Raw genomic sequence first — 16,631 nt, 5'->3', positions numbered from 1 at the left:
CACACACACACACACACACACACACACACCGATGCATCTAGCAAATTCATTTTCACTTCTCCTTTGTGTCATGAACCTGTACCAGCCCAAATTGTGATACATATTTAGTGCATTCTCTTTTAAATCCATTAATATCATAGCTATGCAAGACGCAAATAATAGCACATTCCATATTTAATACACAGCCATATTGTACCAGCTCTCTTCCTCTCCAAAGGGAATTCTGACTCAAGTTGCAGTTAGCTTTTCTTCTCAATTTGATAAGGTCTCTAGTCGGTATCGCACCACCAGACTCGGGTTTCACAGTGTGATCTTTTGATATCCCCCTCTCTTCAAAACATCAGCGGCATCGAAGACGGATTGAATTAGCGATTTGTGGTGTATTTATCTCGATATGATAGCATTCAGGGCTCTCTGTCTTAGCACTCAAGCTCAATGAAAACAATAAATGGTGTCCTTATCTTCTGGAGTGAAATCAAGATAGGTGCAGGAGGCTGTGAGTTATTTGTGGTTGATTTGGGAGGAGGGACAGGAAATGGAGACCCCTCTCACATTACATCTCGCCATACAGCGGGAGAACGAGAGAGGCAGAGGGAAGGTTTTTAATCAGCAGAAAGCTGTGTTTTTAATGTAAAAGTGTCAAAGATGTGCCTTAGCCCTGCAATGAGTGAAAGTCCTGTGTTAAATTGAAAACGGGGCCACTGGGATTTGGAGGTGAGAGAACTGGGACTGAGTGGTAGCAGCATCTTGGTCAATTATCACAGTCGCTTGTACTCTGTTCTACCTTTAAGGCCTCTTCTCGTCAGTCTGGCTCACTACACAACCAAGAACACATGCAACAAAATAAGATCAATCAATGTTGAATATGAGCAAATGTTTTTTTAAATGGTTAATTTCCTAAATCCTTAAAAATATGTGGTTTGGATTAGTTCCAAGTCTTTGCTTGCTTTATAGGTCATGAATGAAAGAGTACCGTGTGTGCCTCGGTACCTCTACATGCCCTGCCTGTAGGAGCATCGAGCTAAATGCTCACGCTACAGCTGCATGCCCTGGCGTATCCCAGCAGCCTCTCTGGCTGGAGAGAAAAGGATCACTTCCTGGCAGGTGCGATGTGGGGAGCCACAGCTCGTGCTTTTTCGCTGACTCGCCACCAAGTGGGGGGAAAAAAAGTAATAATTGTAAACTAGAGTGGAGGAAAAAAAGGAAAGTTCCCACCACACTATTAATATGTGTATGTGTTCAGTCTGTTTTAACCACCTGAGCGGGAGCCAGGAAGACAGACCCATATTTTAACCAGATGTTTAGGAGGGGAAGGGAAAAGCCTCACAAGAATTTTGCAATCAAAATAATTATCTTTACGGGTGGATGTTTACAAAGTGCTAATGTGATATTCTGCAGGCGTACTAACCAAGTCTGCTTTTATGTGTTAAACGCGATAAATGCTTCTGTCTGTTAAAAGGCCGACACCTTTTACTTTATATAGGAGCAATGCAGTTTATCAATGTCTTTAGAGCTTTCTCCAGAGAAGGGAGGAACGTCTGATCCTTCTACTCACTATGAGCCAGCAGATGGGACAGACAAGAGGGGATGCGGCCTCTTTGATAGACGGTTAAAGGAGCGCCAGCAGTGATTTGTAGCCACAGGGCAACAGTACTGCTGTAACCTGTCCTCTTGCCAAGCACTCCTATCAGATGGAAGCATAGGTACAGGCGGTTCAGCATATTTTCATTATAATTCATAAGATCAAATTGTGATTTCTAATTTGATTCTGTATATATGTATTCATTACCTGATTGGGCGAGTCAAATAGACATTTGCAGTATGTAGGCTGAGATCTAATAGAATTCCCTCATTTTGCTTCAGGGGAGTTTGTTTTTGGAGCATATTAGCTTTGGTGCATTGTAGTCTGTTGGCCTTTTCTCTCAGGAATTGATGTTTAATTTGAATAATCACAAAAAGTGTGTTCTTTCGGTTTGCAGGGACATCAGTGTCCCAGATGAATAAAGAAGTAAATGAGGGAAAGAAAAACAGGTAATTATGCTGAACCAGTAAATGAATGACCCACTGACCCTTAGTCCTAATTGATTTGGTAGAGCCAAATCATTTTTCATCACCCATTTTGATGTGGTTTTGCTAACTGTCGTTTAGCTTCTTTTTTTTTTTTTAGATGTAATTAATTGGGTGTGTGAATAAAGAATCAAATACTAGAAACAGGGTTGGAGGACATCTGTGTCTCTTCCATTTACCGGCATGGCAATTATAGTTGGTAGCCTGTGCTCTGTCGAATGATATCATATCCTGAAAGAAGAACACAGACTTCCCCTCCCACCAGAGTCATTATGCCACGATGTTGTTTAGCTTTATTTACTGTTTGGAAACCATACATGCATAGCATTAACGTACTGTTGAGTTGTTTGTGGAATAGTTGGCTTGTTGGTACAAAAAGTATGCAAATGAATGAAACTGAAGTGTGTAGCAGCTGTGTGTATGTCAGAAATAACATTGTTCAGAGAGTGGCTGCCCTGGGTCAGGCCTTCAACCTCACAGACCGCCACAAATATGTAGCGGTCAGTGAGCGTGTGCCAAGTTACAATGCAACGCTACGTGTGCAAGCACACTGTCTGGGTGATGACATGTGCTACTTTGCATATAAATTCTTTAGCAATTCACCTCCAAGTGAACCCACTGAGAGCAGTTCTGGTGCTGGCTTAAAGACAGAGGTGTGTTTTTATGACTAGGTGAGGCATGTCCTCTCCAAGGCCCTCAAGCACTGTGTCCCTCTACCCTCCCCTTTAATCACTGTATCAACCAGTCTCATAAACTCCATGAGGTGTGTGTGTGTATTTGTGTGTGTGTGTGTGTGTGTGTGTGTGTGTGTGTGTGTGTGTGTGTGTGTTTGTAAGCCATGTATATGTGTCCGTGAGCATGTGCCCTTCCTTGTTTCCCCATTTTTAAACTTAATCAGCAAAAATAAAAGCCGTTGTAAGCTAGCCCATATTAAAGAGGTGATTATTGGTAATAAATACTTTTTATACATACTTATTACAGAGGCAGTTTTCTTCTTGCGCTTAATGAGAGTAATTTGATTTGCTTGAGAGATTACAGTTTCCTAGAATTAATGCGGCAATCCCCATTCCAAGATAGAGTGAGATCTAAGATTCTTCACAGGTCGTGTGCTGCTAGATGCACCCCTCTCACATAGCAGCTAATGGAGTTGAACAGCAGTCTGTCATCCCCCCGCCCACCACCCTAGCAGCTCTATAGCCCACATGCCCTTGGTTCCTGCAGTGCTTGTTGTTTGGGCTACTTCTGCCACCTGCATTTTACTTTTACCTCTTATTCACACACCATCCGCTACTAAATGTGTTTCTCTGAAAAACAGGGGGATGGAGATTTATTGTAAATATGCAATGTTCAGTCATCAATGAAAATTCAACATCTGGACAAATTATTCACCCAGTTGCACTAATTCAAATGGTTTCCCACTTGCATCAGGACCTGTTTTTTTCAATTGTAGTTTTTTCCCTCTGTCTAATTCCCTCAGTTTGTCGTTGTTTAATATTTCCATCACATGTTTATGTAAGCCCTACAAGCTTAGTGCATAACTTAATTTGCTCTGTGATCATCTTCTCCTGCGACATTTATTGAAGCCTGCAACCTGCAGGTCTCAGCACCTAAAGCTGAAGGTGGCTCAGGCAGATTGAGGGCGGCCAATTCTGTCACCACACTGCACTCCGCATCTTAACTAAGCTTGAGGTGGTTTAGAAAAGTGCTTATACTCAAATGACTTTTTTCGTGACTTGTTGGACCATAAACACTCAGAATTGTGAACTGTGTTGATAGACTTCTTTAAAAAGAAATTGGTTATTGCCTTAAAGCTACAGGAAACGTAAAACTATGATTGTCTCATTAAATAGGTATACAGTAAGTTACACTGATGGTGTTGCCCTCTGAACCTAGAAAGGCATCAAATGTTTAGAAATTCCAAGCTCTTGCTTAATCTAATTACATTTGTTTCAGATTGATTTTCAGATTCTCAGTTCTGATCATTTGCCTATTGTTTTGTTACAAATTAGGGTGAACTACTTCTCGACTGGGCTTCACCATTGACATGTGATTGTCAGGTTCATTAATAAGCAAGTTTACTGGACAAAAACCTGCCAAAGATTTAGTGCAGATTGCAGCATTTCTGTTGATTTTTCAGCAACAGGTACATGTTTCCAAATTAAGTGTAAATTGGTTGCAGCTTTAGGTGGTTGTGTAACTATAAACAGTTTTGGGGGGATAAAGTTGCTGCCAACGTTTCCATGGCAGCCATGTACATTCTCGCTGCAAAATTCAAACCTGTTTTTCCATGTTTTGGGTTGTTGTATTAAACTAGAAAATGTATTTCCTGCAGGTAATAGTTGTGAATGCTGAAGAGCTAAATTGCTAAAGCTAAACTAACTTGCTAGCTTTAATGTGTAAAAAAGTAAAGCAGTGAGAATAGTTGGAAAAGTGGGAATGGTTTGAATTAGTATAACTTTCAATGAAATGTTAAATAACACCAAAAATGTATAAAATGAGGGATATTTTTCTGAAAAGCTGTGACTAAGTTTTGACGTATAAATTGTGTATGGCACGTAAATATTGTGGGTGTGAGAACAAGTTATAGAGGTTTTAAGATGATTTTCCAAGGCTTTCCAATGTAAGGATGTCATCACCCGTTCTATGTCAGCAATACTCCATTATAAGCACAGAAAAAGCCAGAATGAAGCACTTGACTTAAACAGTGATACCACAAAATCTGTAAAAGATATCATGAAGCTGAATATTATTACAGTTCTAATAGCTAAAGGTTTTGTGAACAGTTTAAAGTTTAAAGTATGTAAGAGGAGTAGCATTTCAAAAAGGAAGAAGCCTGAAGAGGATTTGAAGATTGTTCAATTAACTTAAAATGTAAAATGCTTAATATTTTTAAAAGTATAAATAACAGAAAAAAGTTGAAGTCCCATCATGTGCTTGAAGAGCTGAACATTTTGATATTTTAATGTTTTTTGTTGCTGAAATGCTGCTGAATCAGCATTCACACAGTAATGTTGATACACGTAATGTAAAACAGGTGTCATCACGTTTTCATCTAAACATTTACCAAGAAAACAAGCTCAAATATGGTTACATTTTGAGTGAGAGGAGGATGCTCCACTGAATTTTTTTGTTTGTCAGTTGTTTAAGCTTATCTTGCGGAGACATACAGTTTATTGCTGGGGAATTCTTCAGTAACTATCATTGCTGGTTTACTTGTTGCCCAAGGAACAGTCAGGTGGTCCTGTTGGGTGACGTCATTAGTTCATAGGCTCTTGTCCCTTCTTGATTGCGTTTGCATACATTACAAATGTCCCGGTGGTCAGAAAACCCTGTTTTTGTAACTTCACATGCTTTCCACAGTACAATTACACAATAATAAGCAGATTATTAAACGTAATTCTAGATAGTTTTTTATGGCTCTAGATTAACATATTGGCACACAAGTGGCAATCCCTTGTTTTCCCATACAGCTTGCACACCTTCCTACTATGTCGATAAAGATTTAGAAATCCTTGCCTAAGAAAAGAATCAATCCTTCAACCATCAAAAAAGTGAAGTCCACCATGTGTCACATCATCTGCCTGTGAGACTATAATACATTGCAGTCCAGTGTGACAGGTGATGTGTCTGACCCTGCTGGAGATTACTCCTCTTTATGGCCGAAGCAATCAGATTCCCCCGTCCTTTTTCTCTTCCCTGTCTTTATTCCTGGCTGCATAGGATCATATTACCCATCTTGGAATGACTTCAACAGAGACACTGCTATTCCCAGGGAGCTGTCTCTCCCCACTGCAACTCAATCCATAGCCAATTGGACTGGCCTGTGATTTATAGAAAATCCTCTCCTTCAGAGGAACTTTTGCTCCACGTACACACACACACACACACACACACACACACTGGGAATTCTCTCTCAGCAGCTCATGATGTCTTAGGTCTCAGGTCAGGACAGTTCAAGGCAGCGAGCATCAGTGGGAAAAGATGTACAATCGAAAACTTGAGAAAGCCTTACCATAAAGGCTACGGTGTGTTTGTTCAATGAAAACAGAAAATCTGTTTACTTCAAGAAGAGAGATTTTAGTGTTTTTTGTGAAATCCGCATGATACTTAAAATAATACTTGTTTGTTCTTTGGGCAGATGTCATTTATAGTCTATCTTCAAGGGAACAGTCAAAATTAGCTTTAGGCAGTGTCACGCTTGTTGTCTGTTGTACTGATTTGGGGGATTATTCATCTAGATGAGTTACTTTTGCATCCACACTGAGTTAATCAACACACCCTGTGGTGCAGAGGCTGAAGAGTGGTCAGCTGATCACACAGGCCATCAGTTCAGGCCCCAAGCACTGTGACACTCCATGACTGTGCCAACTGTCTGATCACTCTTCCCCTTCCTCAAGCATTATTCTATAGCTGTGTGTCGACTACATTCATCTATATTCACCACAACTAAATTGGGAGATTTAGTGGGTTTTACTGGTCGTATCCCAGAAGTCTCGAGTGTATCAATAATGTTGAGTCCTCCGTCTATGAGACCAGGGCAGATAGAGCTTCCCATTCTAAACAATATCATTCACGCATGATAAAATCTGCTCACAGTATTCTAGGTCTCACGCTGGGTTTTTGGAAGCGCCCATTTTCCCAAGCACAACACTCCCCCCTGCAAAGTGATGCAACACTTCCAACAAAGAGGCAATTGGTAGGAGCGCGTGTTTTCTAACAGTCCATCTAAGTACCCAGCACAGTTGGCATGCCTCTGCTCTTTTCCTCACACTTTATCAACTTGGCAGATATTACTGCTGTATTCAGTGGTGGGCGTCCTGAGGCATCATATGCTCAGAACAAAAGCTAAGGTCAGGGCGAGAGGGGCTGCTGAGATCTGCCCGATGCATTGTTCCCAGATCATCTGTGCTTTTTTTCTTCTTCTCTTTCTAGCTCATTTTATCCTCGTCTCACTCATATACTTTTTTTGTCTTTCTCTCCATCTGCCTCTAAATGACACCTAAGCGCTTACTGCTGCTCCGACTGATTTGCCTGTGTGTGACCTCCCTCCTTTAGTAGAGCCATTCACGGGCAATGCCGAAGTAGAATGCCTGGCTCTTGGCGGGTAGACAGTGACACGCGGCTGTGCGCTGATAGACTTTCCACTGGAGTGGATTAAATCAGCATCAGGCTAGTGGAGCTGATTACCCCAATATGAAAATGCAGTATCTTAATGGTACATATTTTCATGAGGCAGCCCAGTTGCCTTCCATTTTGCAGCTAATATGTCTATTCTTATGAGTCATTTACTTCTTTAATTACCTTTAGCAGCAGATGCACAATGGTGTATTAATGTGAATGATTTTTACTGCCACTTTATCATACTGAGCCTATGAAGTTGAAAGGCGTAATTGAGGTGGAAGAGCGACTCATGAGAGAAACAATATTTAGTTGACAGCTCCTCTTGTACTCTGGGAGGGTGTTTATGAGTTTACACCGCTGTAATAAACACAGCATTCGTTTAATAATGGCGGGGGACAGAAATGCTTTCACTCAGATCCGCTCAGCTATTTAATCATCCCGTGAAGTTGTTTGGTGTAATCAGACAACACATTGCATCTGTATGTGCTCAATTGCATGTCGCGTGTCTCGTCACTGTGTTTTGCATGCATTTTGGTGGGCAAATAAAATTACTGTTTGCAGCATGCAAAACCATATTTGCAGTTCACCCATTTGCAGCATGTGCAACTCTGACAATCCATGTCATTTGCATGTGTGTGTGTGTGCTCGTGTTGTGTCTGTGTATTTTGTCTGCAGCCTGTGTACTTTCCTTGGTGTGATTTTCTGATCCAGACCACTCTGAATAGAGGTCTTCTTTAGCCATCTGTTGTTAAGCTGCTGGCTAAGCAAGGCAGGGGAATCCAAACAAACGGCGAGCACACAGCAAACGGAAGCTGTCAGGCCTGCATAGCTGAGCTGACCTCGGCCGGTTGGGAGGGGGGGGGGTGTCAACACTTTTCTGTACCAGGCTCCAAACTAACCGCCTGGTTGGGGCACTGTTTACCCTCCGCTCTGCATCCCCTGCAACCTCTGCCTCCCCTCTGCTATTCTCCTCTTTACCCCTCTTTCCATCTTTCTTTTACCTCTCTCTTCTCATCACATTCTTATTCTCTTCTTCCCATCTGTCTGTGCCCTCCACACCCCTCTCTTTTCACTTCACTCCCTCCGTCATCAGTCCTGCTTCACAGCCCCCTCTCTTCTATATCCACTCACAGTTAATAACTTTGCTTTCGTCTTGTATTTTTAACAATCATTTTTTTTCTCCAAAAATGCATTTGTCAGGGCTCTGCATGATCTTTTATAGGGAGAGAGAGGGGGGGGGGGGGGGGGGGGGGGGGGGGGGGGGGGGGGGGGTTGCATGGGCAGGTGTGTTGGACAAACAAAATGGGCTTTTTATTGAAGTCAGATTTTGTCTTATGTAAGTGCACGCACAGCCTTATTGTTTAAACGTGGATATTTGAAATGTTTAGTGTTGTCATAAATATTAATAGATTAGTTGAAGAGTGCAGCGAAGGAAGGGAATCTAATGGTTTGAAGTGGGTATAACACGTTGATTTATTTATGTATTCTACATGAATTAGTTTGGAAATCTAAACACAGACTGGCGAGTGTTGTTGCGAGGGCCCTGTAATGCACAAGGTTTGAGCATCAGGGCCTGTTTTCCATGTGGAGTGGCTTTTTGGAAATGGCATTAATTATATACTTAGTGGGAAACCAGACTTCCCCTGCTTTGCATTGCAGATAAACGTCTATATCACTGAGGAAAAGAGAAAGTAAAAATGCAATTAATGTAAATAGACTATCCTTGCTGCTTATCCGCTTACATGTTTGAAATCACTCCCCGCCAAAAGAAAAAAAAGATATGCATTTCAATTAAAATGACAAGTGAATTCCATTACTATATGTTGGCATAGTCAACACTCCTAACACCATATCTGCTATCTGGTATTATGAATATGGAACCAGCTTTTTTGATTTTATCGCCACTGGCTACAATAGACCATATAATTTATGAAATGGTTGGATAACTTTGCTTTCCTGGGCTGCCTGTGGAAGGACGTTTTGTTAGCTCAACGTGGTAGCAACTTTTGAGGAGAAGCTGGTGAGGGAAGAACACGGCCTCTTGGCTTTGTTACCACTGAGGAGCAGAGGGCCTAGTCTTTGAAAAGGAAACAGCAGAAGTGATGAAGGTCAGGTGAGTTGAAACGTGCAATCAAGCAGATAACCTTGACATTTAGGCCGCTGGTATCAAAGTCCCACAGAGGCTGCAGGGTGGGACCAGGGGGCCAGTTGTCTTCTGAGCCGGACTACATTAAGAGCTAACCTATTACTTGTGTTGTTGCTGGCTGTCTCTGAGCCACACTGTCCTGACTAATAAAGCCTGGCAAAACGTGGTCACTGAGTAAATACACTGAAGCACACACAGAAACCCCCACACACACACAAGTGCAGAAACACACAAACAGATCATCTCATTCTTGCTCCCTTTCTCTGAGTGGCCGCAGGGATCCGGTTACACCTGCTTGCACATCTTCTAGTAATTAGGAGCAATCCGCTTGAAACCATTTCACGTTCGAGGTCTTCCCCAGCTGTGGCAAGAGGAGCCGGACATTTATAGAACTAAAGAGGTCTCTCTGTTGATGGGCCTGAACAAACAACGCTGGTCCGTTTCTCACTGTCTGACTCCCAATGGGAACACCCTGAACGATCCCCCCCCCTCCACATTTACCCACATCATCTCTATTTTCTCTGGAGCTTTTATCACATTCCCTTTCTTTGTGGCTGTCATTTAGAAAATGGGATCTGAGTGCTCTGTGAACCTTCACACTTCTTCCTTTATATGCAATTATATTTGATATTGTTTTGATTGATACTGTGGGTCAGTAAAGTTGCATTTTAATGACATTAAAGTGAGAAATATTTAAAAAAAAAAACAGTTTTTTTTTTTATCGTAGTAGGAAAAGGTGCAGTGAGGGATTCAGCAGAGAGCAGACTTGACTGTGTGGCAATGCTCTGAGCTGGGATTTGCAAGACACCCAGAGCTGGCTTTAGCAGCAGGAAACCCCAAAGCCTGTAAATAATCCACATGTGCAGACTGCACATAAAGACATCCAGTACTTAGCAGTTCCCTTATCACAGCGTGATAGCCCAGGGACATAAGAGACGATTCTGCCTCTATTCACTAATATGGTGTGAAAGTAGATGCAGATAAAAAAACAACGCCTGTTGTTTATTGAGGAAGTTGCGTTAACAGGGGGAAGAGGGTGTGAACTTTAAACGCATTTGAAATGGGAATATAAAAGAGGACTGAAAATGACAAGGATACCAAATTGCACCAGCTTTGTTGCTGATAAAGCCTTTGTCATGTGCTGGAGGGTGTTTTCTAATCAAAAGCACCTGGAGGGTTCACTCCCTCCATTGTGTTAGTGTGTGTGTGTGTTTGTGTGCGTTTGTGTGTGTGCATGCATTCACAAACACTGAATATGATGTGTGAACGTACTGTAGGCATCTATCACTGCAGTTGTGTTACAAGCTAACAAGCTTGCCTTTGGAACAACCTCCGTTTGCGATTATAATGTGACTGCTTTAGTCTTGTATGCTTACATGTAAGATGTTAGGACCTACACACATAACCAATGTATGTGTCAATGCACAGCATATCACAAATCCTGCTTGTTTAGGTAATTGTTATTTTTAAGTAAACTTCTTACTATTTATACATTAAAGAAGTATACAATATATTATGAAAAGTCGGTCCAATTGACCATTTTCGGTGCGCTATAGTTGTAGGGGCAACCTTCTGTGGTTATCATTATCTGGCCTGAACATATTTTACTGATCACTTTATCCTCAACTGTCTTGGTTTGAGACTATTATATCACCTAGGCAACATGCTGTCTCCCCACTTTCTCTGTGCTTCAGAGGCCCTGTTGTGCCTGTCATCAGTTTCCAGTTTATCACATTTGTCTGGAGCAGCTCTTACACTTGCATGACTATCAAGCGTCCAGTACCTTTTGAGTGGAAGATCAAAAGAAGATATATTCCAGAAGAGGAGGAGGTGGAGGAGGGGGAGAGCTCTGATATGGAGGAGTGGATGCTGTGTAAACTTAGCGGTGACAGTTCACAATAGGTTATTTTAGCCCTGCATTGGGCCTCTCAAAGGCCGGCCAGCTCCAGTGGCCTTTTGAAAATACAAACATGACAGCAGCATTCCTAAACGAACTCCCTACACAGGTTCTTAGCCTGCTCGCCTTTTTCGTCTCATTATTTTCTGTCCCACCAGCAGTCTTTTACTCGTGTTGAATCTTTGGCTTTCAAAAGTAAAGCTATTAAGACAGCAAAGGCATGTGCTGTCAGGCAGCAATGTGATTTCAGGAAATTTGCCTTTGTCAAGAAGATCATTGACTATATTTTCCAGTGCATGATTACATAATTATCGCCCTTACTTTAATTGTAATAATAAATTAACGAAGCTGTTGAAATGAATAGCATTATATGTGTAATGCAATGTTGCAAAATGCCATCAATAGTAGTAGTAGTAGATAACTTTCTTGTCCCCGTGAGGCAGTTGGGTTGGCGGCAGAGTCACCAGGCACTTTGACAAGACATCAGACATATGATCCAAACAAATAGTCCACACATCAGACACTGACAGACATAACATGAAAAATATGTATCACACTTTACAAAACACTATACACCCTCGAGTATGACCTTGCCAGTTGTTCAAATTGTTATGTTACCCCTCCGCTTTAATGCAGTCACAATTATCCCATGGTTATTCCGCTTTCTTATTGTTCCCAAATAAAGTATACAAAGACAGTACTTAGGTCAAACTCAGCCGCTACCTGCGTTTGATTGCATGATTAATACTCTGCACACTTTGATAATGATGAGATTTATAATTTAATTATTAATTATTTGCCCTTTGTTTTTATCAGAATATCAATATTAGAATATGAATGTACTTGTTAAAGCTCTAGTGAGTAGTTTCTGTCGCCCCCATAAGGAGTTATAATAATGACAACAAAACTATCGACACATCCCCACGATACAAGCTTTCCGTGATCGCTCTCCGCCCACACCCCTCCCCTACGTAGTTGCTAGGAACAGGGGAGGACAAGAAGGATTAAAAATACAGGATGGACTCTTCAGAAGAGGTATATTCCTTAACTTGAGTTTCCGCGAGCCGGACGACACAGTCTTCTGAACATAGCCGTACTGAGAAAGACAGAGAGAGTGTGGAGCTTAATTAGCTTTGTAGCAACTCAGTTGGCAATGGCTTGAATGTAACGGACTTTCATTAATATCAAAAAGTGCACACCATTTGCAGTATCACAATTTCTGTATCTAACATGTGGTAACTGATCTGTGATGACAGTGAAGGAAGACTTCCCAGAAATGTGTCTCTTCATCCATTACTGTATGAATTTCCTATCATATCCTGTTGACTCAACTCTCTTTGTTCCAACACCCTCGGTTGTAAACCCAGACACACATGCCACACACACATTTCTCTGCATGTGTCATCAGTAACAGGGGAAAAGAAAACAGTCAACTTTGTTTACTCTTCAGTGTGCCCGTAATACCACGCCCTGGGCGTCTCTTGTCTCTTGTCTTTAGTCTCTTGAATTTCCTTATACATTATCAGCGTTTCACTGTTTTAGTCATTCACGTTCTCTTATTCAGTTTATCGTGTTGTAGTGGCTAAAAAAACACGGCATGGATCCTTGTACAATATAAGACCTACTAATTTAAAATAATAACACTATCTCACATAAATGCTATTACTGGTATAGATATTGTTTTTAAAGCTGGTAACTTTGCTGCTGTGATTTGATGCTGACCTTTTATTTTTAAGTTTATTCTTATATTATTTTCACTGTGAGTGGAAATTAAAGTGAGTTGTTTCCCAATAAAATGTTAGAATGACAACACATTTAATAACCTTTAATTAACTGATGATATTGGTTTCATCAATTAATTAAAGACCTAAATAAAAATAGAAGTTTTTGAATGCCAACGACTTTCAATAATAATTAGCATTTTCAAATGTGTGTCTGTTTGTCTAAAAATAACACATAAAAGACAGTTGTAGTAGTTTTCCAATTCCTTCACTTATCAGTTCAGTTTACAAGTACGTAAGTAGTAAGTAAGTAAGTAGGTAGTAGTACAAATGGGTTGCTGTGGAGCTAAAGCTAAATGCCTAAGATATAAATATTGGCATCATGTGGGAGGCAGACTTGTTCACATTCTTAGTTTCAATTTGTACACTTTCTTTATGAGTGTACTTGCTTCTGGGGGGGTTCCCCACAAATTTCAAAGCAAAGGATGAGATATGTTGCTCTAGAGTCATTTATCTTTACACGAGAGCTCAGAGACAGACAGAGAGAAAGACAATGTATGTGTTAAGCATGGTGAAATGCCAGGAGTGTGGCCTCTTTGCAGCCTGTGGTCATATTTATGCCTCATGATGTCATCCGACAGCCGTGTGTTTGGGAGAGTCAACACATATACACCCCCCCCCCCAGACCATCATACAGCTGTTCGCTCCAACCCCTAACCGTCTCCCGCCTTTCTGTCTTAAAGTATTGTCAGACTTTACCAGCAATAAGACCAATTCTCAAAGTTATCTCTATCTTTTCATCCGTCCACAGAGCTTCCTATTTGCTCTTTCCCTGTAGATATCTGGCGTTCACACAGTCTTTCACAGGTTTCACTCACTTTTTCACACGTCTCTCTAACTTTTTTCCTTTTTTGTGTTCTCTCTCTCTCTCCCTCTCTCTCACAATCTGTCTCTTTCCCTCTTTCTCTCTAACTAACTTCTTGTTAAACATTCCACCATGTACTTTTACAATTTCTGAACTTCTCAAATAATTGACTGGAGAAGTTTTGGATTGTCCGTCTGTGAGATGAGCTTGGATATGCCCTGACTGTTTGTTTGATTGTGGGAGCAATCGTCTAAGGAACATGGAAAGAATGAGGCCAGTTATTTACCCAGATGGTTTACTGGTGGAGGTGTGAGGCTGGCCGGCTCACTGTGGGAACACAACGCTTGCTTTTCTTGGTATCGCTGACCGTTTTCAAGACCACTGTGTTTTTTTCCCCCAGCTCTCTCCAGCTTTGTTTGCTCTGGATGGCATGTTTGATTATTTATCGTAAGGGAATAGGGAGTAGCTGGAGCAATAAACATGTGACTGCACTGTATTTTGTTTTCCACTGAGAAGGCCGTGTCCTTTAACAGATATTTGAAGCAGCCACAAAGCCTTTTATTTGGGGAGTTTGACTGAGCTAAAGGAGGATCAAAAGCGCTGATAGTGTCTTTGACCACTTGCATTTGCTGTAAGTGCAACTTATCAATGGAGAAATATGTCTTCTTGCTGCACTTGATATCTTTGTCTTCCCTCTGTCTGTGAATTTGTTTTGACATCTGATTATTGTTTGTGGAGGGATCAATTATGCCAGCCTTAGATATATGACTCTGAATGGGAGAGTATGAAAATACTTGTCTGTAATGTTTGTTTGTTATCTATCAGAAGGCCAAGGGAATATTGTTCTAAGGGGATACATCTGCTCTGATAATAGGCAATAAAGTGTCCTCAAGAGACTTTTGGCAAGTCTACTTAGCATTTCTATTGGACTGTTTAAAAAAGCAATATTTTCATGTTTTTTTCTTTATTAGGCTCTCCAAGTGGCTCGGCAGATACTCCTCCAGCAGCAACACCAACAGCAGCAGTCCCACTCACAGCATCTGCAGTCTCAACAAAACACTGGCCGCAAATCCCCTAAAGCCAACGACAAGCAGCAAAGCCTACAGGTACTGTAAATGTGTTGTCATTCTCAGACAATCTCTTATTTATTTACTCGTGATTATCAGGTGGCTCGGTTATTTGACTTTGTGGTTGATCAAATAAAAAAAACAATGAAGTGAACTTGTGCAACTCTTACTAGAACACAGTGTGCAAGAAAAGCACACAGCACCAGGCTAGATTCACAAACAGGAAATTAAATTTGGCAGTGCAACATTTGCAGTTATAAATGCTCACGCATTATGTGTGATTTAGCAGCACATATGCCAGAATGTTAGAAAAGCCGCTGTATGGCCAGTTTAGATCACATGAGCTCATCCAGAGTCATTTTAGTTAAGGCTGCTGTGCATGATGATTACGTCTCCCAGTGATCACAAAAACAGAATAATCGTGTTCTGAATGAAAATAAGAAGTTTAAATAGGAAAAATATTAAGGCAAAGTTCACAGTTGAATTTGTTTTTTCACTGTTGACTTATTTAACTCTTCTCACTGGTTTTTAAGTTCAATAATTGCAACATCATTCCAGAAGTCAACACGTAATCATGTTAAATTATTGTGATTTCAGTATTGACCAAAAATAATCGTGAATATATTTATATCCATGGGGAAGGCTTGGAGGTGAAGTAGAGAGAGGCAAGCAAGGGGTGGGGAAGTGTGAGGGTTGGGAGAAGTATTAAGATGGTAGGACAGTTATATGGAATGCCTTTGTGATGCAAAAACATTTTTTTTCATCTCGTTCTGCTTGTTATATGAACGACGCTGCATATCTGATGCAATATTTACGTTAATTTCAGATCAGCTGCCTCAGCGATGTATATCTCTGTTTGAACAGGGAGCTGTTGTTTGTGTCAGTGTGAAATTGCAAATGACTTCAGGGCATATTTGGTAATTAATACGGAGGCCTTGTTCTCTATGTGTGTATAAATATAATATGTAATACCCTTACTATCCCGTTGGGGGCCCTTTTTAATGAGCTATTGTAGCAGCTAGGTCTAATGTCAGGTTGTGAAAAAGCCTCTTTGTTGTGCAGATGTCTTCGGAATAGCTCCAGAGGATGAAATATGACTGTGATGACCTTTCAGTTGTGTGCATATTTGTCAGGATTCAAATAAGTTGAAAGGATCAAACTAAACTGTTTCCCCAGCCTGGCAGGGAATTGTGCTGCAGAGGTCAACAGAGGGGACCACAACGGCAGATTCCAGCGTACAGCCAGTTGTTGATACATAGTGAAGTACTAGACCATCTCTAGCAGACAAAGACAGAATTAAAATTCTAATTTATTAATGTATACACAGAGCTTGGCCAAGCTGTCACTCAGCTATTGAAAAGAGAGTCGGGCCCTTTCCCCCGCTTCCTCTCCCCTCTCCTCTCCTGCCCGGTTCTTGTGAAGAGAGCACAGGCTTGCTGTAGTATCTAACTAACACTGTAAATCGCCTGCTCCCTAATGTTGTGTGTTACATTTTGCCGGCTTGAAACTACCATTATGAAAAAGCCACAGGTGTGTGTTTATCTCGGAATTACATATTCTGCTAATTAAACACACTTCAATCACATACACATACATAGTTTAAAGCCAAGTGTTCATACATAGACATCAGTGTGAGGATGTATTACAAACATTTGTCACTCATGTTTTTTTTTGGTGGTGAGTTTTTTTTCTTATTTTCTCTCTTTTCTTGCACCGTCTCTCTCTCTCTCTCTCTCTCTCTCTCTCT

At 41.0% G+C, this 16,631-nt stretch overlaps 1 protein-coding gene across 13 annotated transcripts in view; it reads left to right on the top strand.

The window, feature by feature from the left end:
• Positions 1-16,631, top strand: part of foxp1b (forkhead box P1b) — a 155,696-nt gene that overhangs the window by 89,939 nt on the left and 49,126 nt on the right. For all 13 annotated transcript variants that reach the window (XM_032512523.1, XM_032512520.1, XM_032512522.1 and 10 more), the window contains one exon: positions 14,789-14,923. In XM_032512523.1, the coding sequence (XP_032368414.1) occupies positions 14,789-14,923 (135 nt within the window). The remainder of the gene's footprint in view (positions 1-14,788; positions 14,924-16,631) is intronic.

This window comes from Etheostoma spectabile, chromosome 4, assembly GCF_008692095.1.
Source record: "Etheostoma spectabile isolate EspeVRDwgs_2016 chromosome 4, UIUC_Espe_1.0, whole genome shotgun sequence".
In the NCBI taxonomy this organism is placed as follows: domain Eukaryota; kingdom Metazoa; phylum Chordata; class Actinopteri; order Perciformes; family Percidae; genus Etheostoma; species Etheostoma spectabile.
Note: the sequence above shows the minus strand (reverse complement) of the source record. Positions and strands in the feature narration are given on the sequence as shown.